The sequence below is a fragment of the Apodemus sylvaticus genome, chromosome 6, assembly GCF_947179515.1.
Source record: "Apodemus sylvaticus chromosome 6, mApoSyl1.1, whole genome shotgun sequence".
NCBI lineage: Eukaryota > Metazoa > Chordata > Mammalia > Rodentia > Muridae > Apodemus > Apodemus sylvaticus.
In genome coordinates, this window is record NC_067477.1 from 119,355,491 (window position 1) to 119,382,329 (window position 26,839).

Below are 26,839 nucleotides of genomic sequence, written 5' to 3' on the forward strand. Positions count from 1 at the left end.
GAGCTTCCTGGTTACCTTTCTTTGCGCTGTTGTGGTCTACGGGGGTGGGGTGTGTGTGTCTGCAAATCCATCAGTGCCTCAAATAAACATGTCTAAAACAAAATATGGAACCGTGGCCTCCTCCAGCTCCTATCGTCTCCCAGGAACCCCCAGGAACTGCCACTCAACTCCATGGCTATGCTCTTCAGGCTGTTGCCAGGACTTCCGGCATCCTCCGTTCCCTCCCTACCTGCCCTGCATTCAGGTTCCCTTCGCCATCTACGTGAGACTGCGAGACTGCGGCTGTTTCAGCTCCTTTACCCTAGTTTGGTTTCTGTCGCTGTGACAACTGGCCGTGACCAAATGCAACTTGGAACGGAAAGGGTTTATTTTGCTTCCACTTACATCTCACAGTTCATCATCAGAGAGCCAAGGCAGGCACCCAAGGCAGGAACTGAAGCGGACTGCATGCGCAATGGTAGCTTACTAGCTTTCTTTCCTTAGCTTGTTCAGTTTGCCTTCTTTTATAACCTAGGACCACCTGCTCAGGCGTGGCCCCACCCACAGTAAGCTCAACCCGACCTCTCCATCAACAATCAAGAAAGTGCCACACAGATATGCCTATAGGCCAGGAGGAGGTGGACACTTCTTTAATTGAGGTGCCTGCCCTCTTCCCCATTGACTCTAGTTTGTGTCAAATTGACACAAACCTAATCAACATATCCACTACTAGTTAGCTGCCACCTTCGAAGCTAAATACCTAGAAATTAACTCTAATTTCCACCTACTTTGGGGGTTTCCGGTCAAATAACATTGGTTCTGGGACACGGCCCCACCCCTCCCCCAGATTTAGGAGAATCCCAGATGCTATCTGGACCCATGACACCCTAAGCTTCTTCTCTTTTTTAATTGAACTTATGATTTCTTGCCCCGCCCCCCTCCCCATGAAGGCATACATAGAGGGTGGGGACTCTAGGAGTCCCTAATCTGCTATACTGCCCGGAGTAAAAGATACGTGATACAAGCAGACACTCACTCCATGACAGACGCTGTAGCTTAAAATTCTATCCTCCCTCAGATCAGCCAATGCTCATGACGCTCAGTCATCCTGGCCTTTTCCCTCCATGTCTTTGCTCAACTGTTCTGGCTGCTAGGCATGGGAGCTCTCGGCTCCATCCTCCACGATTACTCCGTTTACCTTTGCCCCAGCCCTTTCCTCTGTGGTGTCTTCCCTGCACCCTCCCCCACCTGCCGAGGGTCGTGTTCTCTGGCCCCTGTAACTTGCTTGAGGGCAACTTCTAGTCTTCCTGTAAAAACACTTAACTGCAGAAACAGAAGACACTTTATATAACACGTGGACAAACTGCCTATCGAGCTGTGTCTCAAAGTGTACATTTTGACACTTAGAAGGGACACAAGAATGCTTTTGAGTGACTGGGGGGACCTTTCTCCCTCATAACTTTCAGAATAAGATGCAAACCCACTTGTTGATATGCTAATTTTTAAAGTGTGGTTCTCTTAAGTTTCCACAAAGAAGGAACTGTCCTCCTCAATGAACAAATCCTATGTCACCTCGGGGTTTGCTTCATCTTTATTTGGGAAATAAATGTTTTTGCCTTGCACACTGGGTGAAGGCAGTGGTTGTGTTTGCTAGAGTGCCAGACAGGCCACTGCGTAAGGGCAAAGGAATTCTTCTGGAGCCGGTATTTTCCAACACATTCAACAACGTTTGTCTCCTGGGCGGAATGAGACGCTGTGTGCGAGGGCATACGGAAAGCTACGAGGCTAACCGAAGGAGGCGCTATGTCTATAAATAAGAAACCAATAGTTATTTTAGTTTATTTGCAATGTGCTAATGTTTTTTTTTCTTCCAGTTTGGAAAACGGAATTGTTGGAATCCTCAGAAATGTTACCTAAAAATAAACCACAGAGACAGACAGCAGGCTGGTGGTTGTCAGGGACAGGGGAAGGGAGGTGGACTGCTTAATATACAAGGTTTCTTTCATGGCAACAAGAATGTTCTGGAACAAGACAAGGGTAGTGGATGCCCTATACTATAGAGACACAAGTGCCATGGAACTGTTCAGTTTGAAACGGGTAATTTTATGTTAAGTGAATTGAAGCTTAATAAAAAGTACTTAGCGCTTAATAACACATCCAAGTCGACAAGGCTGGGCTGATTCAGGAGTGCACGGGATCTGCAGTTTCCACCATGATATGGACTCTGTCCTAGCAAAGGGCATGGAGGCCTCGTGTGCACGGTGCTCACCAGACCGGACACTATTTCAGCCAGCACAACTTCAGTTTCCTCCTTTGGCTCCCACAAGGACTTTTAAGATGTTTAATTTGGTTAAGGGTCTTCTTGCTCTAGAGGTAGAGCCTAAAGCATTTTTTTCTTCTTCAAATGAGTAGAATTTTCCAGAGACAACAACTCGAAGACCATGATAAGCTTCGCTGCAGCCTCTGTCACCTGGGCCCTTTTGGAGAGAAAAAAAAAACATCCTGCCTACTGGGCGGAGTCCCAGCACAGTTTCTGAAGCCCCCCAGGCAGGTCTGCTTACAAAGAAAACCGTAGATTAGCACCAGGAGGTCGTCTCTCCTGGTGACTTGGTCTGTTCTTGCCTTATCAGGAAGAAGCAGAATTATTTCCCTGCAAAGGCAAGTGCGGACTCAGGAAGCACATTTACACCGTGTGCACAGCCCAGAAGGCCATCAGCCCTCCTTGGTAGCAGGACTGTCTAGGTGAAGTCTGGCGGGGCCCCATGAACAGGAGGGATGGAGCTTATCCACAGACAAGTAGCTTATCCATGATTTAAACACATATGACCTCATGGAAAAGCACACCCTTCAATTCAGACATGGCAGTTAGGCCCAGGGCCCACTGGCTGTACTGTAATCAAGTTGCATCAACTGACTTTATAGCCAAAGTCTGTGGGACTTAATGACTTGAGTTTCTTCCTGGTTCTAGCACTTCCGACCTTGTCAAAGGCCTTCATGTATGTGATCTCATGGCTCAAAGGGTTGGACACTTGTCTACTCCAAGAGACAGTTTAATCCTTACACACAGAATCTACCCAATGACGCCTGAAAACAAAACTGTATTTACAAGTGGAACTCTTGTTCCAGCACAAAGGATTGTCCCTTGACCTCTTGACCTTTTGAGCTCTTGACCAAAGCATCTTTTCTGAGGATGGTTCCTGCTGAACTACTTGTGCATCTAACTGCTATCTAGCTCTCAGTTTAAAAGTGTTGGAAACAGAATCAACAGCTCAACTCACTCCCAATTATAAGAGTGATTTGAACCAATTCTATGCACCTACAGGTTACTCCAAAATTCCCCTAGTCAACCCTAGTGGGAACCTAGTGGGGCCATCTGTAGCTTTCTTCTTCTTCTTCTTCTTCTTCTTCTTCTTCTTCTTCTTCTTCTTCTTCTTCTTCTTCTTCTTCTTCTTCTTCTTCTTCTTCTTCTCCTCCTCCTCCTCTTCCTCCTCCTTCTCTTCCTCTCTCCACCTCTCCCTCCCTATCTTTCTTTCTTTCTTCCTTCCTTTCTTTTTCTTTTTCTTTCTTTTTCCTCCTCCTCCTTCTTCTCCTTCTCCACCTCTCCCTCCCCCTCCCTCCCTCCCTTCCCCTTCCCTTCTTTCCTTCCTTCCTTCCTTCCTTCCTTCCTTCCTTCCTTCCTTCCTTCCTTCCTTCCTTCTTTTTTCCCAATAAAAGCCTAACTGGCTGTCTGGATGTTAAACCATTTACAGCTGTACAAAGAAGCATATGACTCCATGTAATCAGTGCCTGTTAATCATCAACATCTGTAATTGCCATATGGGTAAAGAGGTAGGGATTTTGTGAGGTGTTACTGGAAGATGGATGATGTATGGAGGTACCCACACATGAGAGGAAGGCACAGAAACATCATCACATGTCTCCTTGTGTCATCTTCATAGCCCAGCGAAGCTCTGGGAAACAGTCCGGGAGGTTGCATCCTTCATATTTGCCCAAGGAAGCATGACTTAACTCAAGACTGTACAGGTATCATGGAAACACTTCAGGTTCTGTCTGATTTTGTTTTCCTGTCCATTCTGTCAGGCAGAAGAGGTACAGTGAGGCCCAGCCTTATTCCTCTACACCATGAGCCCACTGCCAAGGAAGTGGAGGGGCTAGTGTTACCTTGTCTAAGCCCTCCTATGAAGGTATCTCTTCCTTACTATCATTGCCCCCCCCCCACGCCTACATGGGAAGAAACCTGAGGCTTTCTCCATCAGTTCCTAGAGGCAGGTATAGGACTCAAGGAGCTTCTAACGCCCAGGCCAGAGCTCCAAAGAACAGCTGTATACTACGCAGAGCAAATGACATTATTTTGAGGGCTATTTTACTAATAAATAGTAAATAACCCACTGTCATGCACTGTGGGAATTAACTAATGGTAGCTTTGACTCTGGGACCAGTAAGATGGAAAGGAAGAACACACTGGAAGATGCTCTTCAGTCACTCTGGTTTCCTAGTCTACAGAACAGTGATCCTGCTCCAAAATTGCTGAACGTTAGACTCTTGAAAACCTGTGACTTTCCAAAATGTCTAGAGATGTATTTGTATGTCTTTTTGTCAGGGTTCCTTTCTGCCTTAGATCTGTGTGACCATGACAACCTTACAATACATTTAATTGGTCCTTTGAAGATTTCTGGGCTTCCAGAGTTAACCTGTCTCAACCAAACACCCTTAATGTTGACTGGACCACACCTTGGCAGTGACTGGCAGCTGGCTAAGAACTGGGTCCTGACACAGAATGGGGAGGGGCAAGGCTAAGATCAGAAAGGCAAGGATGGGGAAGGACATGAGGAACATTCCTGCAGTCTGAGGTTGAGATGAGCCCCCTCTCCCCAACTTTACCCACAAGGAGAAAAGGCAGAAAGGAACAGAAGAGACAGAGAAATAACAGGACAGAGGGAAAGGCGGCGATGGGGAAGGAACCGTCACAACCTCTTTGATCTTAATTCATTTTATTCTACAAAATGCTACTCAGTGGAAGTAGGAAAGTTAACAAAACAACAACAAGAAGAACATAAAACGAGAACAAACCCCGAGGGAAAATAAGTTTTAATATGTTCTTCCCTCCATAGCAGCAAGCTCCTAACAAGCTTTTCTTAGTGCAAATACTGTAGGCTTGTGTCACATACAGTACACAGAACAACACGACACACCACCACAGATGCTTCTGAGCAGAAATACTCCTCGAAAATTTAAAACTATACAAAGATTTTTGAGCATACGGTCCTGCCTGGAGGGTTCAACTAGAGCAACCCTCCTAGGGCCATTTCACCGTTACTTTAAAAACAGGGGACAAAAGGTGCCCAGAAAGGAAAATAAAATTCCCCAAGGAGCTGTAAAACCTTGTACAACCCATTTGCCTCCAGGGTCTAAGCAAATTTCACTCCACGTCATTAACATATCCCAAACACAGATGCATAAAGCTTGAGTTTCTACTATATACCAAAATACGATATATACACCTCCCACTGCAAAAGAAACCCTGATACCTAGTCTTTATACAAAGTTGAATATTTTCTTCCTTAAAATCAAGTAACCACAAAGTAAAATAAATGGAATATTTCTTTTAAAAAAAATCATACAGCGAAAGTTAAGTTTTGAGAGACGGGGCCAGGGTCTTTCATTGTCTTCTCTTACAATGTAGATTTCTCAGTAGCCACTGTCCCCACAGGAATGACAATCAATCTTCAAAAACAGAACCTTTTTTAATACAGTTTATACAGCACGAGTCCACAAATCACTTGAGAAACAAACAAATTAGAGATCGTTATCCTAAGTTAGAAGAAGTGGGGGAGAGAAAGCCAGAGATGGGGATGGGAACTGAGTACTTTAATGCTATCTTTTCTATTCAGGCTTGGAACAACACAAAGAAATGTAAACATTTAAAATAAATAATAAAATAAATGTCAATTTCTTCTCCCCTTTCCCTTCCCATACCCTCAGTCAAAATCTGACCCAGCTCCTCCTGAACATGTTGTGAGTACTGGATCATTACAGACATGTGGCGAGGCATGGCCAAAACACTAGAAGCAAGAGGAGACACCGACTTAGCAGTAGAATGATCCTTAAAAAAAAAGCTTCAAGAAGACACAGCATGCACACTTATGAACACACACAGACATACACATGGGCACACACATGTGTACACACATGCATACACATGAACACACACAAACACCTATGTGTGCACACACATACACATGCAGAAACACACACATGCATGTGCATACACACACACACACACATACACACACGCCCCTGTCAATAAATAGTGAGATGCTGGCTTGAAGATAAATGCTAATATAACACAAGCACAATGCTGCAAGACCCTTTACTTACAGTTTAAAAATAAAGTTATACACAACACATATCCTATTGGTCCACAAATTCTATGAGAACTAAGGTGGCCCCTTCAGCCACCTGGGGAGCACAAGCCAGATAGGAGGAGTCTGAGGGGGGAGGAGCCTGGGATGGGCAGATGGCTGCTGAGGAGGAGAGTCTTTGAGGACCACCAGACTAGAGGCACTCCCACCTGAGCGTCTCTGAAGAAAGCCCTCTCTCTCATCCTCAAGTGTTTTTGTTTAGCCATTACTTGGGGTCTTTTAGAGGGAGATGAACCCTTAGTCCTATCTTAAAAGAGGATAAATATGAAAGTGCCTCCTAGTGCCCGGCACACAGTAGGTGCTGATTCTTCTCCTCCCCAACGAGGCCACATGAATGTCTGCTCAGGGAAGGAAGTCACTGTGAAAGATAAATGGTGACATCTCAAGGAACACTTTTGGTCTCTCAGGAAAGTGGGGAAAAGATGAATCCAGACGCGTCAGATGTGCCCGCCCCCTTTTCCACTGGGAGCTAAGTAGAAGCAGATAGGGTTCTCTCTCCCCAAAGCCGGAGAAAGCTCCAGGTTCTGCTTACTGTTGGCTTTGAATTGCTCCTAGGACTGGCCACCATGGACACACTTAGCCTATGAAAGCAGCAGTCTGAGTTCGCCAAAACCTCCCCCCAGGGAACCAATTGCTTGAGTTTAGCTCCCTAAATTTCCTAAGCCTCACCTGGGCTCTCCTCTTTCCAGTGCCATAGGTGTGCCTAGCCAGCCAGCCAGCCAGAGAAGGACTGCTCCCACAGAAGCCAGCCATGACAGGACTGTGTCTCACGCTCTCTGATTAAGGGGTGCCTGCCCTGTCCTCACCAGGGGTTGCTCACAGTCCAGCCCAGGACCATGACAGCCGAAGACACATGGGGAGCGTGTATGTCCATGAGCACACAGCACCCCCTGCCCCCACCGCAGCTGCTCCCTGACCTGGAGGCAGGGAGGGGCAGTCAGCAAGCCAGGCACCTGATTCTGGAGTGCAGGCATGCATGAGTGACATGTGTGTGACCCAACCTGGACAGTGAGCCAGAAGGAAGGGAACTGAGGCCACGCCCACAGTTTAGGTAGAAATATTCAGCTTCCCCCACCAGAGATCTCTGTCTTTGGAAAAGCCAAGAAGTCTTGTGGGGCAAAGCAAGCAGGTCGGAAGGGAAGGTGACCTCAGAGGCCCCGTTAACTGGCTGTGCTTTCTGGCACTGATGTCAACACAGATGAAATCTGAACCGAAAGCCAGACTTGGAGTCTTAGTCCAAGCAGGGCACCAAGTCACAGGCCTGTGACCTGGGCTGGGATCTGAGCTATGGGCAGAAAAGGGCTTTGGGAAAGAAAAGAACCAGAAGCAGCTTCATTTCAGAAACACCCACAGGCACGAGGGATTGAGCTCCCACTCGGCTTGAGATGATAAAGCTTTTCAACTAAGACTGCCCAGGGTATTTACCGGACTCCTCCGGTCTGGTTTCACTGTCTTCTGCTTCTAGGACTCTGAGGCCAGCAAGACACCTAGTGAAGCACACCCCTCCACCACCCCCCGCGCCCCTAGAAGCTCTGGGAGACCAGAATAGCAGAGTTAGAGCCAAGGTGTAGGGGAAAGAACACATCAAAATGGCCTCCCTCCGACTCCCTGTCTCCTAGCCAGCGCCGGCTCCTTTCAGTTCCGCCAGGCTGTGCGTGCTTGCCACATGACTCCTGTGTCCTGTGTGTTCTGCATGCATGTAAGTGTTTACAGGAACATGTGAACGTGGGGCGAGAAGGGTGTGGGTCTGTGAAAGTGTCCCTTCTCTCTCAAAAAATGGGATTTTACCATTAAGTTTGAGTCGAGTGACAGGGCTTTAGATGGACAGTGATCTTGAGTGGAAATACTAGGTCAGAGCATCAGCACTAGAAACAAGTTCTGACCAGACTCTGCTTCCATACTTGTGTCAACAAGCAATGGGGACAAAGGGAGAGAAAGGCAGAGAGGGCAGGGCTGTGCCCTTGCTGGAGGCCGGGAACCCATGGCGGCGATGGTTCTTCTGCAGCGGAAAGGAACACATACTAGCTTTGATAGGAACCGCATAGACACTCAAAGCCCAGCAAGACTGGCAGAGACCAATGACGACTCCCAGCTGGCCTGCTGGGGCAGGGGGTCACTCCGGAGTGGACCAGGGGAGTATGAAAGGAAACCCACTGGTTTCATCAGTAGCAGAGACCACTGGGGGGTGGGGGGCTCCTGCACCTCACTGATGGAGAGCAGTCAGGGGAGGCTAGGTATCTGAGGCTGCGGCCCCTCGCGCCAGAAACCATCTCTACCCCACATCCCACATTCCTTAAATATCCACGGGTGGTATCGCCATGAGGAGTTGGGGTGAGCAGCGCCCAGCGGGGCCTTGGAGTGATGTGTGGCTTCTAGGAAGGAGTGCTTCCCAAGTCTAGAGGGAAGGGTCCAGGCAGTGAGGCAGTAATCACAAGAGCCGCCCAGCTCAGGGCAGGTGAAGGAAGCGCACTAGGAGAGCCATGTGGCTTTGTTGGCACAAATCCTGGCTTGGTAATTAGACGTTTGGCAAACCCAACCTGTGCCCCAGTTGTCGCACTCACACCCTGTCTTCTGGCCAAGCTGATCCTCAAAGAGATGTGCATCTCTGAGACTGGGGAGGAAAGGTCCTTGGCGCATCCCAGTGATGGCAGCATCGCCGGCAGAACTCAGGGAACCCACAGTCTGTAATAACAGCGCACGGGATGTGTAGGGAAGGAAGGTTCAATAATATTGCACTTTGACTGCCCCTTCAGGACACGTCCGCCCCAGTGGAAGAGTCATCTGCTTCCCCGGCTCCAGAAAGAAAAGCGGTTTACTATCTGGACCACCCAGATGAAATGTCATGGCAAATCTCGTAAAGACCCAGAGGGAGCAAAACTGATGCTAGCAGGAGGTGGGGAAACCAAAAGGCACTGAGCATGCTTGGTGGGGCAGGAAAGGACACGGTCACTCCAGAGACAACGAATAACAAAGGGACAGGAAACCTCCGGCCGGCTCCGGGGGGCAGGGCTTCAGAAGCAGGGGAGCCGCACGCGCGCATCTGAGTCCACAAACCAAGTTCTCTGAGGCTTCTCAAGAAAGAGGATTCGCTTGCACGATGAATGAGGGAGGGGGTTGTCCCAGGGCTTCTAAGAGAGCAACCAGTATCTCACCACTAAGTCCCATCGGGTGGGTCCCCAGAGCCAGGGGCCCCTTTTGCCCTCATGGTCCTGGAGTGCTTAAAGGTGCTGGTCCCTGGGGAGGGTGTGGCAACAATGGATGAGGTCTCCTCCAGAGCTGGCCAGAGGAGCAGAGGGTTACAGGGCCAGCAGCGTGGGGGAGTTCAAGGAGTCTGATGACTGGTCCCCACTGCTACTGCTTCTGCGGTGAGCCTTGGAGCACGACTCTGAAGGCGACGCAGGCGACTCCTGCTCCAGGACACTGGGGTAGGTGAAGACAAGATTTGAAGTGCCCGGAGTGATGGCAGGCGTGGAGGTCACCACGATGGGGGTGTGCAGAGGCTCTTCCCCGTAGAAACCACCCCCAGCGATGCTGATGGGCTTGATGACAGAGCGCTGGGTCTTGTCCATCCCTGCTGAGGAAGAGGGGCTGTCCTCTTCGGGAGGCTCCTGCTTCACCACCACGGGGCCAACGGCACTGCCTGTACCCCGTAGGGACTGCAGCCCGGAGGTGGGGGGCGAGCGGCGATCCTCGGGGCTGATTTTGCACACAGGGCCGTGGGCCACCAGCATGAACTCCAGCTTTTCCTTCTCCTTCTGTAGCTCAGCAATCTCTTTCTGCAGCCCAGACTTCTCCTCCTCCAGCTCCTCTGTCTCCTGCAAGGGCAAAGAAGGGTGTGAGGGGCAGAAGCCTACAGGCTGACTTGAGGGTTGGTCCCAGCCCAGGTTGGAAAGGGAGATCTGCACTGTCCTCGGGAGACCTACCACAAGCATCTCGCACACCTGACCAGAGAGTTAACTGGGTATGAGTCACATGGTGGCTCACAGTTCTTTACTTCTGAAGGAGTAAAGTCGGGCGTGTGGGGCAGGTGAATTAACATCTGGAGCTGCTGTAATTGAGCACTTACTTCATGCCTGTCACCACGTCACCTATTTCACAGATAATCTCATTGAACCCTCCAGAAGTTTCTGAAAGCAGATGCTATCATCCACCCATTTTGAAAAGGAGAAAACCAAGGTTCAGAGAAGTTTGGTCATTTGCTCAACATGATAGAGCCAGCAGAGAGTTACCCAGACTGGAATCCCAGGGCACCTGACTCCAGAGTTTGCATGCTATTACATTCAGCCCTTAGCCTGGGGCTCCCATAGCGAAAGGGAAAGGAAGACTACTCAACTCTCTTTCCCATCTCAGCCCACCAGTGCACACCGAGCCTGAGCTAGAAGCTGCCCAGAGCAGACCCTCATGACAGCCCTCTACCCCCGGGACCGGAACAGTGCCTGACTTGTAATAAATGCCCAGCCAATCGCTGCTGGATCTTCCCTCTCTTTAGTTTCGGAAGCTCCCTAAACCAGAGACTCCAAGGAGTCTCCGCTATGTACCCAATAGAGAGGTGACAGACTGTGAGAGCATGTGGGAATGCCAAGGGCACCAGTGGGGGCCTCAACTCCCCTCCTTAATACAAAGCCAGAGCAGCTGTCAGTGCCTGAGGATTGGAATGGGGGCGGGGAAGAGGTGTGGGCCACCACCAGCCTCCCTCCTCCCCACTTTTTCTCTAATGAAGATTCCCATTCACAAATGCAGAGATTCAGGCAAGTGCTTCATTAAGCACCCTACGGTGTATTCCGGAGTGAAGAAAAAATAGTTTCCATCTGTCTCAAGGGTCTGATGAACGTCAGAGGTTTCCTGTGGAGGATGTGGCTCAGGGGCCTGGGTAGCTGGGTCAGGACGTGGGGGAGGTGGAGAGGTAAGGTGTGAGACTTCTGGGAAGAGGGGAGGACAGTAGGGAGGACTCTGAGGAGGAGCTGTTCTGGGCTGGTGGCGAGGGATGCCCTCAGGGAGTCACAGTAAGGCCCAGCTCCTTGAAATTATGAGAGCACGCTTAGCCATGGAGGACCCTGCTGAGGGAGCCTGGAGGACCCTGCTAAGGGAGCCTTCCGTGGTGGACTGATCACTCCCTGACCTGCCTCATCTGGGAGGAAGAACTTCCAACCCCAAGCCCCATCCCTACTCTGACAACCCGGTAGACCATGGTTTCGTGGATCGTGGGATTCACCAAGTATATATCCTACTGCATGTTGGTTCTGGGGTCTGAAGGAGACAGTTAAAGCAGATGAACGGAATGTGGAGGAGTAAATACGCCCTAAATCTCTGCTAGCCAGATGACAATGTCCGGCTCGCCTCCTCTCTTTGAAAGCATTCTATCGCAGGAGTCAGCACCGGCTTGGGACTTCCTCTTCCAGATGCTCAGCCCTTCCTTACGCGTGGGCCAGACACAGAAGGGAGTTACATGACATCGGTCAGGTAAAGCTCAGAAGGAGCATGGGATGGCCTCCAGGTCTGGGCAATTAGGGAGCACGGAAGAGTGACTCACAAGGATGGAATGAAGGTTTCCCACCGCAAAGATGGGGTGCTCCCACCCCCCTCAAACCAGGCTTCTTCAGCCAGGCTGGCCCACCTTGGGCACCGGGGCAACTGGAACCCTGAGAAGGCGCGTGGAGAGGCGGAAGCTGATGTGCTCACCCTAGCTCACCAGAACCGTCAACTCTATCCAGGGGCCCCAGTGGGTCCGAGGACAGAGCGCACTCAGGTACTGACGTGAGAAAATGTACTGACCCGGAAGGGTGGCCTTCTCCTCTCCAGGCCCACACTGGTGTCAAAGGCCACCTCTCAATCATTCCTCTACCCACTCTCTCCCTCACCACCACCCTCTCATTTAGCATGTCGACCCATGTCCTTAAAAGAAAAGAAAGGATGTCCCATGTCTCCCAACTCATTCTAAGTGCGCCACGCAGAAGGCAGGACTGGAAGGGCAGGAGCCCTGCAGCCCCGGCCCACCCAGAGTGCTCCCACCACTGCACACGCAGCTCCTTACCGCCTGCAGCTTCTCAGTCAGCTCGCGACGACGGTTCCGACACTTGGCTGCAGCCAGCTTGTTTCTCTCTCTCCGGATTCGACGCTTCTCCTCCTCTTCAGGAGACAGCTATAGAGGCCAAGGTCAGGGGTCATGGTCAGAACGGTACGAATGGATCACAGCATTTTTTTTAAAATAAAAGCTGTACTTGAAGGAACGGTAACCTGCTCTTTTAGAACTGGGGAGGGGAGGAGAGAGGAGTGTAGCCGGAGGTCCCAGGGCGTGAGGTCACTATTGAGCAGCTGCCTGAGGCAGCGTGTCGCTGGATCTGTGTGGAAGGTGGTGTGGTATGTTTAAAGGGATAGCAGGTCAAGAGTGGATGAGGGGATCAAGGCCCTGCTCCAGAGCAGTATTTGCCTGTCAGCTTTGATTCAGAGCCTCAGCCAGGAAGAATCCCTCCCTAAGCCAGGCCTAGCCTCACTTGCTATAGCAGCTTCCTCCAGAGCTGGCTAACTACCCTCCTCCTCCTCAGTCAGCTGCTCCACAAGCCTCACGGGTCCACCTGTGATTACATAGAGTCTCCACACAGGTAAGATGCACCCATGTGAAGGAGGCCTGTTCTAAGGTCCTGTCACCAGGCGGAGGGCCACGGGTACCACTCTATCCCCAACTCCCTCTGCCGACCCCAGTGCCAATTTCCCACAGGTCTCCCTGAGGACTCCCTAGGGGCCTGCCAACAGGGCTGGGCTGGGCAAGAAGGGAAAAGGCAGCCTAGGCATGAAAGTCTCACTGTGCACCTTTTCTGCTGACTTGACAGTGACCTTCTATGTGACACAAGATTCCAGGAGTTGAGGCTGATCTGTGTACTACAGGAAGAACCCCTGCGGAGAGATCAGGAACTGGCTCCTTCCCCAGAACTGGTCAGAGACTTGGTCACACACAGTCCCAAGGAGAGGGCCATTGGCCAAAGAACAAGGCAGGATAAACAGAAGACCGTCCTGTCAGCTACCAGACACCAATACATACCTACTGTGTGCCTATGCTCAGCTAGGGGCCTAAAAGATTCTAAGTATGATAGGACATGAATTCTGCCTTCAAGGGACGCAGGGGGAATAAAGCTCACGCCATCCCGTAGAAGGAAGTTACCTAGCTACAGACCACACCATGAGGAACAAGCCGTTTCTGCTAACTGGGCCCAGTTAGCACCCATAGGATGCTCCCTGCCTCCCTGGGAGGCTGTGACGTCATGAGTGGCAGAGGAGAGCATGAAAGAGGCCAGGGGCATGTTATCTACACAGAGATGATCCCACGAGAGATCGCTGGATCACTCGTTGTCCCCAAACCTGTCTTGGTCCAAGGCTTACAAAGTTAGTCACCAAGAGGGCCTATGGCCCTGTGGTAGTCTTGGGTTGAGGTCTCTTCACAGGCCCTCTTCCCTACAACTCTCCCTCACCACAGCCTTTACTGCTGAAGGAGAAAAATAAAACAAAATAAAAGCCACTAAGCTTGGTCCACAGCAGGCCTTCCTCCCACTTCCGTAACTTTTAGTCTTAGATGTCTCTCCATCTGGGGAGGTGTGGGGCAACTGTGGGTACTGTCGACATAGGAAATGTTCCGGGGTGGTGAGATCAACATGGTTACAGCCTCAGTGTTGTTAATATCACCAGGGACCCACCCACAAGCCACACACGCCCTCCCCTCCCTTCTCCTCAGTCCCCACCCTGGACTCAGGGGAGCCTCCTGGGCAGGCTCTGGAGGAGGTCATGGGGCAGCAAGATGACTCTTGGGACAAGCCTTAGGGTAGAAACAGGGGTGGGGAGTGGGGATGGGGTGAGGGCAGGAGTGGGAACAAGTCACAGACAAGACCCTGGGGCCAGGAACCCAAGACTCAAGGCTTTAGAACATGGCTGCCATGGAAGAGATTCTAATGTGGTTCGTGGTCCTCTGACTGGCTCTCTCCCTCCCTGCCACAAGAGGAAGGATGTCTCCAGATGACTGGTCTTGAAGCATATCTAGGTGATGTGGCATCACAAGCATCCAGCTCCCCTGTGACCCTGGGGCCTTCTCTCTGGGTCTCAGCTTCTTTATCTATGAGCTGGGTTCAGGGGGAAAATGTGGAGACACGGTCCACAACGCCCCTTCCAGGTGTAAACTTCTGGATGCAGTGTGAGGCAGACCCAGCAGAGAAAGAAGGGGGGGGGGGGCACACCACACTTCAATGTCCTGCCAGCCCACAGGGGCCTGGCTGTCACTCAGTATCATGTATCTCGTAGAACAATCTGACCTGTCAGTGGTGTATGACGGTCTGATCCAATGGTCATGGCTTCAGCTTGGGAAGTACAATGACAAAGGACAGTGCTGTCACTGCTATAACTATGACTATAACAATGACTAGTCACTATAACTGTGACTAGGGGAGCCCCCAGAAGAGTCTGGTAGCTTCCCACACCCATGCAACAGTACTGCAGTGTGCACTACCCAGAGCCCCTGGGGGCCTTCACTGGGGCCCCAGTATCCGCAAGGATTGGCCACGAGGTCCAACTTTGTCTTCAGGAGAGCAAGGTTGCTGAGGAGGGAGCCTCCAGCCTCTTGGAGTGGGGAGGGAAGTCCTGTAACTCTGGGCATCCTTGGGTCTGCTAGCTCTGGCTCCCTCACTATGCGCAGGGAGACATGGTTATTGGGACCAGGAAATAGTGGTCCTTGGGGCCTTGGAGTGGAGACAGACAGGACTTGGGGTGAAGGCTCCCACAGTTAATAGGAAAGTTTCGCCAGATTGACATTTGAAAAGGAGAATGGACTGCTAAAGGGTCCCCATCTCTGGGATCACTGTGGCATGGCCTTGTGGGAAGAGCACTGAGTATGGAGTCCAGGCAAGATGGTCTGGGTCTCGGGTGCATTGCCCATGGTGGGAGATGGATGAGGTCTTTGAAGGCCTATATCCTTCCTTTCAACTCAGTTCTCTCTCAAAGCTGAGCTTGAGGAAAAACAAGGGAAAACTCATGTGTGACCTCTACCCTGACCCCACTCCCCAGAGTCGAGTGGATGCCTCGGGCCCCGGGTCACTGTATTTCTGAAGTGTACATTCCAGGAACTGGAAGAGGGCTGTAGCTTTGATCTAGAGGCCTGGGACACTGAGGAAGAATGCAGAGTCACACGGGTGCCCATAGATCTGTCCTATGGCACTCCTCCAGTGGTTCCTCACTAAGGCCCAGGACAGGTACTGCTACTGTAGGAAGCCATGACAGTTCCCATTCACTGAGATTTCACACCTACAAGGTGTTCCCCCTATTCAAGATCTCCCTCACGCACCGACAGAACACTCTGTTCCTGAGTCCCTCCCTCCCTCCCTCCCCTAGCTACCAGCCTAGCTCCTCCCCACTAGCTAGAGGCCTACCTGCTCATCTCGCCTTCTGCGGCCCACGGTGGTACCGATGGTCTTGATCACTCCAGGTCTGGGGAGAGCCATGTGCCCGGGGACTGAAGCCAGGCCTGGCAGGGGACTGTAGGGATGTGAGCGTGGATAAGGGTTGGACATGGAGGTGATCACTGTGGGCTGTACCATCCACTGCAGGTCCTGGCTGGTGGTGATGGCGTTGATTGTGGGGATGAAGGCGCTGCCCGAGCCAGGCATATCTACCCGGAACTTCTGAAACAAGGAGAAAGACATGACATTGAGCCAAGAAACGGCAGAACAGGACGAGCAGAGCGAAGGTCAAACTCTGAAGACTTTGAGGTTAAGGCTTGGTGGCAAGGTGAGGACCCAGGTGGGCTTCCCTGCAAAAGTCCCACACAGCCAAACATCAAGCAGATCTCACCCATCCCTGGGCTGTGTCAGATCTGCTCCAGGCCTGGAGTCCTGAAGACTCCTTTCTCAGGGACTCAGAGGGGATGCAACCATAGGCCAAGTGACGTCCAGGGCACTTTCGAGGCTGAGTGGCTCGTGTTCACCCTGCAGCCCTCCGGGGTACATATCTGCAGGATGTTTCAACGTGGCCTCCTGGGCCTCTGAGTCATCTACCAATTATTCCCCAAGGTACCAGCTCAGGCCACGTTTCTTGGAGATTTGCACACCCAGTAGATCAAGAGAGATCAGTACACGTAAACACGGTCAGCTTGTCGCTCTCCAGGGAAGTTTGTGATGCGCCTTACAGCCTATCAGATCAAGGTCAAGTTGAGAAGGCCCAATCCTCATGTCTCTGTTTATTGCGGAGTCTACTATCGGTGGATGGGACTGTAGCCCGTGAGTCTGACTTGGCAACCAGACTTCTATTACTGCCCTTGACCCTGCCCCCGCCCCTTCACTGACATCTTGCTTGAGGCAGACGCACTGTGTCTAACTCTACCACGGACACATCTATCTTCCTGGGCTCATAGATGTGTCTGAGGGAACACTTTGAGGCTGGCAGCTCAAAGGTTTCCCTTTGTCTCTTGGTTTTCGTCAGGACCATGTCACAGAGCTCTGTGGGCTATGGGATGCCTTAGATTTACAATCCAACAAGATGGAGCATCAAAGCACAACAGATCAGCCCCTCAGCTACTCCGGTACTGGAGCTGTTAGGTCAGAGCCTGGGCCCCAGTAGCCCTAACTAGGTAGGCTCCACAGCCATCCCCAGTTGGCCAATTAAACAGTAAAAGAGGAAAGCAGAGAAGGGAAATGTATTTTATGTGACCATATTAAGGAAAGGAACAAAGAGGCCCAGTGATGCCCTCTCCTCCAGTCTCTTCAGGATTGACACATACGGTTGATGTTTAAATAGAGGACAAAGGATGCTTAGCTAAGTAGCCCAGTCAGGACGTGGTCCTGCCCATCGCCACTATCTCCAGTCTATCCTGGAAGGTGCTCTGACAGGTTGTCCTACTGTGTGAAGACCCTCACATTCTCTCAGCATGAGATTCCTGGGACAAATCCAGTTTCTTGAGGACTATTGTTTCAGTGCCCTGTCACCCAAACGGAGGGGCACAAGTGTCTCCTTTTAGAATTTATTCCCTCCTGCCAGGATGGTGGTAGCCGGCCTTGACTCTGCTCCAGGACAGCTCCCAAAAGTGAGAGAGGCAACAGGGGAGGGAGCCCCTCCCATTTCCAGCAGTTCAGGAGAAGGTTCTCTCTCTATGGTCCTAGTCCAAAACCCACCCACAGGTGATCTGCGTCCACAGGAGCATCTTGCAGCTTTGGCCCCTAATCTCATGGGTAAAATGAAAGTCGTGATAGCTAGCCCTTTCACAACAACAGACACCATGGCTTGCCCGGATTCCCCTATTGATTTGCCCTCAGAGGTAAGTACCACATTACCTTCTTCTTAAAGGCCGCAACAGTCAGAGAGAGGTCAAGCCACTTACCCAAGGCCTTACTGCTGCAAAGCAGTAAGATCAGAATCCAAAGGCAGCTCAGCACAGCTAAGACAGGAGCCTCGCCACACGGTGCCACAAAGATTTCTCTAGCATTCTTTCTTCCTCAGAACCCAGCCCCAAGTGCTATAGTCCACCCTGTGTTAAGGATTCCTTCAATCCTTTCCTCTCACCAAGGAGATCCCATAGACTGGTTCCACCCAAAAGGAAATTCTGCTATCATTAGTCCAGGAACTATAGTAGCCTCCGCCTGGTCTAGTCAGAGCAACCAAAACTAGAAGAATTGGAAGTGACCATTTTTGCAGTATTTTTCCCTGCTGATAACATCATACAAAGGTCTTGGTATGAAAGTAAATAAAGTGAAGCACGCGCGCGCACACACACACACACACACACACATACACACGCTGTACCTGACAGAGCTGACGGACCCATCCTTACATATTATCCTGCTACTACCTGATGACTCCGTGGAAGAACAGAACAAGACCGCCTCACTTCCCATATTGCCCCGGTACAGGAAAGCTGCCCAGTGCAATGGATTCTGGGATTTTATCAGGGAGGTTACCCAGTACAATGGCTTGGGACCAGTCTAGCCAGTTCAGTTATACCACTGAAGGCTAAGATAAGTAGGGTTGATTTTGTTTCAGAACTGAGAGTTGACTGAAAAGAAACAGTTATGCCAGACTTGGTGGTTCAAGATTATAAATCCCAGCTATCCGTGGAGGCTGAAACAGAAGAATAAGAAAAAAAATCCAAGGCCTTTCTGAGCTACAAAATGAGTTCAAGGCCTGCCTGGACAACTCTATGAGACCCTGTCTCAAAATATAAAAGAGACTAGGTTCTCACAAGGCCCTTCTCACAAGGCCCTAGGTTCTGTGTTTAGTACTGAGAGGGAAAGAGAGTGGGAAGGGGGCACATTTTGTGTGACTCAGGTGTGTGTTTCTCTGAGGCTCCCAGAGGAGGCCTGAGGTATGTGCTCTGCCCTGAGCCAATCACTGAGGACTCAATTCTGGGACAAAAGAGAGCATATTGATTCTAAACTCCCCACATTGTTTCTGGGATTAAAACCACAGCTACTGTAATCACAGGCTGCAAAGCGCATATGTGGTTCTCAACCTGGCTAAGAATGTTCCGAGGAGCTTGTAAAACTCGCCAACGTCGGAGCATCATCATTAGAGTCTAAAATAATTGTTCAGGGGTGGGGCTCTAGCACAGGTACTTTTTCAGACTCCAAGGAGATTCTATTATAACATGCAACCGGGGCAGGAAAACATTGCCCCAAACAAACGGGAGGCACTACAAATCGTCACCCTCGCCACCACCGCCACCGCCGCCACCATCAGCAACATCACGTCACCCTATAATGTAGGTCTGTGTACAGAGTAGTGTTTCCTACTATTGGAAACACCCAACTTTGTATTCTATTGCTCTCCAAGACAGGTCCTCAGAGGCACCCAGGACAGGACAATGGCCCCATGTGACCATCTCCTTCTTGGGGGCAGTCGCCAGTTCTCTTTTTAGGAAAGCATCTAAGAAATATGTTCATTGCAAAGAACAACAGTGTGCCAGTTTTAGGCTTGGGGAAGGAAGTGGAAAACCCAAAGTGAGCTGGAAGACTAAGATTCCTCAGGGACGGGCAGGTGCCTCCCAGCCCCTCTCTGGCCCTCCGTGCACACAGTTTCCCGGTAGACACCAGCCAGATTCCTTGCAGCAGCGACGGCTTGGTCTAGACAAAACAAAGCGGCAATAAAAACAAGGCGGGAGGTAATGACTGCCTCTGAATCGCGTGTACACCTTGTTTCAGACAGAGGGTAAGCCATCTGGATAACACGCCGGCTCCGAACTGCAAGAAAAACAATGTCCTGTCCCCAGAGGGGACTGAGCCCTGATAAAGAAGGCTTTTGTCTCCAGAGAAGCCTCTTGGAGAGACAGCACAAAAGTTTCAATTAGACCTGGCAGATGGGTCTTGTCTCAGCTCCAAACATGTTGTTCAGAGAGTAGCACTGGGGTAAGAGAGAGGCGATAAGGCTAAGAAGAGTCTGTGGTCTCAGAAGTGAGCCTGACAGACAACCTCTCCTCCTACAGCAACAGACCAAGAATGACCCAAATGTCCCACAGAGAAGGCACGGAGTCAGGATTCCCAAGGAGCTCACACCGAAGAGAAGGAAAGCAAGACAGCTTTCCAGCCACAGGGCAATGCTGTGACAGCGCAGGGTACCACGGGCAGTGATGGGGGCGGGGAGGGGTGTGAGGTAACCAAGGACCAAGCCCTCTTGGGGTACAAGCCCCTGAAAAGTTCTTCCTTTGGGGGACAGGACCGAAATGTTGGGTAGCTATATGGCATTCCAGCCTGGCAAAGCTTTTAAGCTTTTGGGTAAGTGTCTACAAAAGGACCAAGGGCCCCTGTTAGACCTCTCAGCGCCGAATCTGGTGAGCTCCGCTCTAAGGAGCCAGTCGGCGGATTAGTTTTAAGCTTTCTGGGCCATACATAATCTGTGGTGCAACTCTGGTCCACCACTACAGCAGGGAGCGTCAGTAGGGATACGTGAGTATCCCTGGACTCATTAAACTTCACATACAAATGTAGTTTGGTCTCCTAGACGAAACCAGGAGGGAAGCAAGAGAGAAAGGAGGGAAAACCAAACAAACAAACAAAAAGAGAGATACCCTTCCCATCCAGGAAGCCAAGGGCATGGAAGTCGCTCACCGACTTTGATCTCTACACCCTGAGCAGAAGAAGCTCAAAACCCTTACAAGCTTAGCTGTGTGCCTTTGGGGATTGGGGACTTCAGTGTTATCTGGCGGCATCCTGTGCTTGAGGTGCAATGGGCTGTTCATCAGAGACCAACTCAGCAGGCCAGAGAAGTCTCAGTCCCAGGAGCCGCTGACTTGGAAAACAGCCTTTTAGGGCTCAGCAACGGGAGCTTGGGTTCAGGAAGATCATACCTAGTAGTCTCGCTGAATGGCCTCAGAACAAGAGTTTGGACCACCATCCCCTGAGGCAGATAGAGGCTCTCCCAGAGTCCTCAGCTAGGCAGGCAGAAGTTAAATAGAAGTCGAGCCTGGTGTTCTTGGCCAGGTCCTTCTTGGACCCCAGTTATGCAAGACCTGAACCTGTGAACCCTGTAACCTGCTCCACCGGGCGTTCAGGCAGGCAGGCACGCCATCTAGGAAGGAACTGGCCTATCTCCTTTCTATAGCCTCAACTAGAGAAATCCAACATCCCAGCGGACTAGCTGGGGAGAGAGAGAGGGGGTAAAAGGCGTGTTCTCTTCACACTTCTTAGGCCCAACACCAACATCAGGCAAGTGTTTGTTCACTGACCCCGGGTGCCTTCCAGAGCATTACACGGGCTGTCACCTTGACCTCTGACCTTTCTCCTCTAAGGAGATATCATTTATGTCACAATGGAGATTGCTGCTAATAACTCAAAATTTCCAATTTTTTTTTTTTTTTTTGAGACAGGGTTTCTCTGTATAGCCCTGGCTGTCCTGGAACTCACTCTGTAGACCAGGCTGGCCTCAAATCTGCCTGCCTCTGCCTCCCAAGTACTGGGATTACAGGCGTGTGCCACCACCGCCTGGCTTCAAAATTTCCAAACTTTTATATTATACAAATGTCTCTTCTCTGTCCCAGCTTCATTAAAAACAAAAAACAAACAAACAAACAAAAACTAGTCTAGCCTGTGACACTTCACTGCCAGGATGAAAGAAAGCAAGAAACAGAAAGTAAAGAGGGGCAGAGCACCCCCCAAGGTGTTACCCCCAGGTCTCCCAGATGCCCTGCTCTTCCTGGCAAGAGGCCCGCTCCTGAATGGGAGAATTCTTCCTCTCCCCCATCCTCCAAGTTCTGCACTCGATCAGACCAGGGTTGCCCACCCCCCTTCCCATGTCTTTCTTGACTCTTGTCAGGATCCCAATCACACAAGACATGAACCTGAGGACCTGGCTCCCACGGGAGGGAGGGCAGGTGGCCTGTCACCTCTTGAAGAGTCACACCGGCCACTTGACGAGGCTGACTCAGCTTTGCTACTGGCTCAGTCTGCTCAGAGGGCCAAGTCACCAAGCGGGCTTTGGGACGGACATATGGACCTCGACCAGAGCAGCTGACATTATTTTGACATGCCGAGGTCACAACTGAACACATACAATAGAGGCGAGGCATGCCCTCCCAGCAGTGAGGCAAATTTTTTCCCTTTCAGCACATCAACTAGAATCTTTGTTTCTGTGTAACAAAAAATGTCCAAGGCAAAGATGCTGTCGGCAAGGGACCATTCTGTGAGCTTTGAAGGGGAGGACATCTTTCCAAATGGACTCCGGAGACTGAGACCAACACGACTTGAGGTCTCACTCTGTACTGGACCCCAAGTCTGTCCATTTAGATGTCATGGGTCAGACTTAATTCCTAAGACCTTTTGGTAATTTTCAAATATCAAATTCATCGTTCAAGGGAAGATTTGTTGGCAGGGAGAATTTTCTAAATGCACTGAACACAACAAAACAAAACAAAACAAAAATCCAAGACTGTGAAGCCTTTGAGTCTGGCAGCCTCAGTATTCAACTAAGCATATAGCCAACAAGGGAGGAGGTGACAGCGATGACAATGACGATGTGTGTGTGTGTGTGTGTGTCTGTGTGTGTGTGTCTGTGTGTGACTTAGGTATGTGGGCTCTGGTGTGTTCGTAGTAAGAAAAAAAAAACAACCAAACAAAAACCCACCTCAAGCCCTCAAATTTTATATTTAGTGTGAATATTAAGACAGGCAGAAATACAATGACAGAAATGCACTCAGGGTTGTGGAAAGGAAAATTCAACTGCCTCTCAGACAGTTTACCACTGCTCTTTCACCCTGTGGTGGTGAGAAACGGGGCCCTTCTGCCAGCAGGAGTCCACGGGACAGATACATTCCTGGGATAACACTGTGGATCACTAATCTACAACATCTGTAAGATCACGACAAACCAAAAGAGAGAAAGCACCAGACTCCCAATTTGCATCTCCCCCTTTCCCAACATTCCCCACACAAGCACATAAAGAAAACAATCCTTGGGTATTTGAAAACGCCATGGGGTGGGGTGGGAGGACACCCTCGTGAACAAGAGAAAAGCACCCTTTTATTCCAAACAGGCTTTTTTTTTTTTTTTAAAAAAAATCGATTTTTCTTAAAAAGAAACTAACTTTTAATTCAAGCCATTTGTAGTTAGCTATTGTTCAATATATGGCATTTGTTTGTCTTAAATAAGAAGAAAAATTCTAAGAATTTGGAAAACTAACCAAGTTTAACACACTCTTGAGACTGGAAAAATACATTCTCAGGATAGTTCTTCCAAAAATGTCCTGTAGGGGGCAGTAGAGGGGTACGGTTGAAGCTGGCTTGGGAAATCACAGTCATTTCTGGTAAAAGTTGTTTGATGCAAGGAATGTCCCAGCCTGGTACAGTTGGCAAAAGTTCACTCTGGGGAATTTTGTGTGTGTGTGTGTGTGTGTGTGTGTGTATATGTATGGGGGGGGTGTGCGCGTGTGCGCACCTGTTGAGAGAATGTGGTCGGGGGAAAGTTGGTCTGATGGCCCCTGACTCAGAAGGAAATGTCCTTGACTTATTCTCACAAGTCATCAGAACAGATAGCCACCTTGGAAAAGTTCCGTGTCTTGTTTTGTTTTGTTTTTCATTTGAAGGGGGCCTGACTGAAGAAAACAAGTTATGAAATGACCTATGTTTGTGTAACTGGCTGGATTGCGTAATGCCAGGGCCCTGAAACCGTAACAGCCAAGGAGCAAGGCACAGCATATATCTGGAGGTGTTGTCCCAGGGAAAAGAAAATCACGGCAACCAAGCACACGCCAGGAGGAGGAGGACATCCAACTATCTCTGAGAAAATGAAATTGCCAGCGATTAACCTTTGAGATTGAGATTATAGCTACAACAGGAAATATTTTTCGTGTTTCGAGTTCCTACCATATTCACAAGCAGAGGTCTTAACAAAGAGCTCTCCCTCTCCCACCCCACAGGTCAGTGAGACTCAGTACTGAGGCCTTATGAAGGGGGGGAAGTACCCAGCAGCAAATTTATGGGGAGCACAGGACCTCACAAACAAGGAGAACAGAGGAAAAGTAGTATCCGCTTGCCCAAGGGACAGCCAGGAACATCTCACAATGATTGGTCCACTGTGCCGCCAGTCTGGAGGAAGGCCCAGTCTCTAACTGCCAGGAAGGCTTTCCCGGGAAGAAGGCTGGGGGCAAAGCTGATTACAGACTTTATCTGGCATGTAATAAAGTTACCTTGAGCCCAGATCGGGGTGGGGTAGCAGCACAGACTCAGGGAGTAGCAAAAGCAGAGGCCTCTCATTGGGACCGCACAACAGTTTTGTAGAAAGCCAGAGCAGGGAGGGGGAAGCCCTGCCCCCTGTTCCTCATCTCCCACCCACCGCCCTGGCCAGGAGTGGAGAGACCAGGCTGAGAGTTGGCTTAAGTGGAATTACCTTGCCAATCCCTCTGGTTTAAAAGACCTCTCGCTCATGCTGCGGAGCAGAACAGGCAGCCGAACCTGAGAGTCCCATGCACTGGTTGTTGCTAATTGCAAAATCCTCATGTGTTACAGCATGCTAGGAATTAGCCAACAGCTGCTTTTTGCTTGGGTAATGAGGCCCCATTACACACTGCTGGACGGAGCCCTCTTCCTTCATCCGAGCATCGGTTTCCTGTCTGATTTGCTTCCAAAACAGGGAATTGCCTCCGCTCACATCCTGGGCTCAAAGCCCTAGTGACACAGATTATTCAGTTGGGGCACCGATGTCCGGTCTGACTTCCCATCCAGGCCCCAGAGTCTGAGCGAAGCTAGGCAGGGAGATCGTGCTGTGCCAGTGCTCACTGCCTGGGTCTCATTAGTGGAAGAGACAGAAACGCAAAGCTTCTTCCATGTTGATTGGGAAGAAGTACATGGGGTGAGGACATTGGATTGGAAAGCGGGAGACAACAGATATAAAGCACTCTAAACCCATTGGTGAGGGGATTCTGGGTTCAACCCAAAACACCAACTGTACCAGGATACAAACATAACCAACTACTTTTCAGGTATGATTCTGGTGTTCAGTAGTAAGGGTCCACCGACTGCACCCTCAGTGCTCAGGCCTGGCTATCTACAGTGGGCGCCTAGTAGGTATGGGGGTTGGGAGGAGCTAGAGGGAACACACAAAAAGCCATTTGGAAGGACTCACCAGACATGGGATGTTACTTTGAGAGACATGCCCCTCTCGTCAGATTACAAAGAAAGACATACTTTTATTATATTTCCCAGCTCAGTCCACCCCTCCCTGGAAGACCCCTGACCTCCTGTCTGGTTGACTTCTAAAGGTCAAAGTCAAGGCCATAGCCATTGGCTTATGGAATAACTCTTGCTGCAGGCAGCTTGACTAGGAACTCCCAGATGCTGGCAGAGGTGGGCTTCAGGTGGCAAAGGGGCAAAGTTCACGCAATTCCCTCACAAGATCAGGTATGTGGTTCCTGCGACACAAATCAGGTACCCCACCACCCCACCACCCCACCACCCCACCAATACCTGTCTGGTACCTCCAGAGACATAGATTACAGGCACAGTCCCTCAGTGCAAACCAGTCTGGCTGCTTTAGAAAGAGATGTTTTTCTACTTCCAAAACCACTCAGGAGCCCAAGTGATGTGCCTCTTTCTCCCACTTCTCTCTGACAGCTTCTTTGCCCCAGGTACCCCTCAAGGTTCTGCACCGGGGGAAGTACAGGCTCCTGCCCAACCCTTACCGGAAGCTGGAGGGGGGGGTGTCACAGGAGGTGTCAAGAGCCAATCAAAGCCAGCTTCTTCCTTCCTGACCTTCGCACCTAATTCCCAGGGACAACCCTCCCAATCACTTGAAGGAGCCCAGCCTTGTTTCTGAGTCCCCAATCCCTTTCAGAAAACAGCTAAGACCGAGGAATAACAGAAGAAGGAAGGGTTAAAAAGTCTTCCCCAGTAGGGTCCTTGACTGTTGGGAGGGGGCTTAGGGGGCGCAAAGATTTTCTTGCCTATCCACTACCTAGAAAGAGGAACGTGAAATGCGAGGGAGAGCAGCTCGGAAGGAGGCAACAGGCTTCCCGGAGGGGATCTGTAATTTCAGGAGCTTCTCTGGAAAATTAAGTAAGAAAGGAGGAGAGGGTGTCGTTGGCTCTTCAAGCCCACTCTCCGCTTGCTTAAGAAAAAAAAGTGGAGTGGTTGTTGGGGCGGAACAGAACAAACCCCCACAACTTACAGCGGTGACCCCTAAGTATTTTTTTCTAGCCTGGCCAGGAAAGGGAAAAGACGGAGGTTGGGGGTGGAGGCAGTGGGAGCGAGACGAGGGTAGGAGTCTGCCCGCGCCGCCAGGTGCACCCCGGCCCGCACGTACCTGCTGGCCGCCGCCACCGCTGGAGTAGGACTCGGCGTGCGCAGGAGAGCCGCTGCTGCCCCGGGACGAGGTGTCAAAGTTCCCGGGATAATCCTGGTACATGATCCGCGGTGGGGGCCGGAGAGGAAACAGGGTGGTTTTCTTCCCCGCCCTCGCCGCGGCCGCGCACAGTCTGCTGCGCGCTCGCTGGTCCACCGGCCCGGCCGCGGGCTGGGCTTTTCGTTCCCGGGCTGTCCCCCAACCCAGGCAGACAGGAGGCAGCGACACTCGGGAAATTGACCCCCCTGATCGCCGCGCACCGCACTTCGTTTCTGCTCTGCAAGCTCCGCGGAACCGGTTGTCCACCGGGTCCCTCCCTCTAAAAAGTCGGCGCGTCCCTCGGTCCCTCCCCTGCGCGCGCCCCTTCCGCCCCCGCGCGCAGCGGAGCTCTGCTGGGACCCACGGGCTGGAGAAAAAGGGGCAACGCGAAAGACTAGAGGCCCGCGGGTGTCGCTTGGCCGCTCTGGGGGGACTCCCTCCCAGATCTCCCAGGGCGCAAAAGGGCGAAAAGGAAAAGCTGCCGGCTGGGAGAAACTTCTGTTTCCTCCTTTTAGAAAAGGAGCCCGAGAATAAACTTCCTGTGGCCAACGCGCCGCCTGAGTTTCCCGGAGACTCGGACACTTGACTTAGGACAAGGCGGTGAGCGCCGGT

General features: G+C 50.8%; 1 protein-coding gene across 2 annotated transcripts; it reads right to left on the bottom strand.

Moving 5' to 3' along the window:
• Positions 1-4,953: 4,953 nt before the first annotated feature.
• On the bottom strand, positions 4,954-26,613 carry Fosl2 (FOS like 2, AP-1 transcription factor subunit). 2 transcript variants are annotated; one of them, XM_052186335.1, is made up of 4 exons: positions 26,150-26,613; positions 15,806-16,057; positions 12,433-12,540; positions 4,954-10,216 (listed from the first exon to the last, which is right to left on the bottom strand). In XM_052186335.1, the coding sequence occupies exons 1-4, from the start codon at positions 26,249-26,251 to the stop codon at positions 9,698-9,700; spliced, it is 981 nt and encodes a 326-aa protein (XP_052042295.1). In that variant the 5' UTR covers positions 26,252-26,613; the 3' UTR covers positions 4,954-9,697. The 2 variants fall into 2 exon arrangements, with proteins under 2 accessions (XP_052042295.1, XP_052042296.1); XM_052186336.1 differs by lacking the exon at positions 26,150-26,613 and adding an exon at positions 25,315-25,498.
• Between the last annotated feature and the right edge of the window lie 226 nt (positions 26,614-26,839).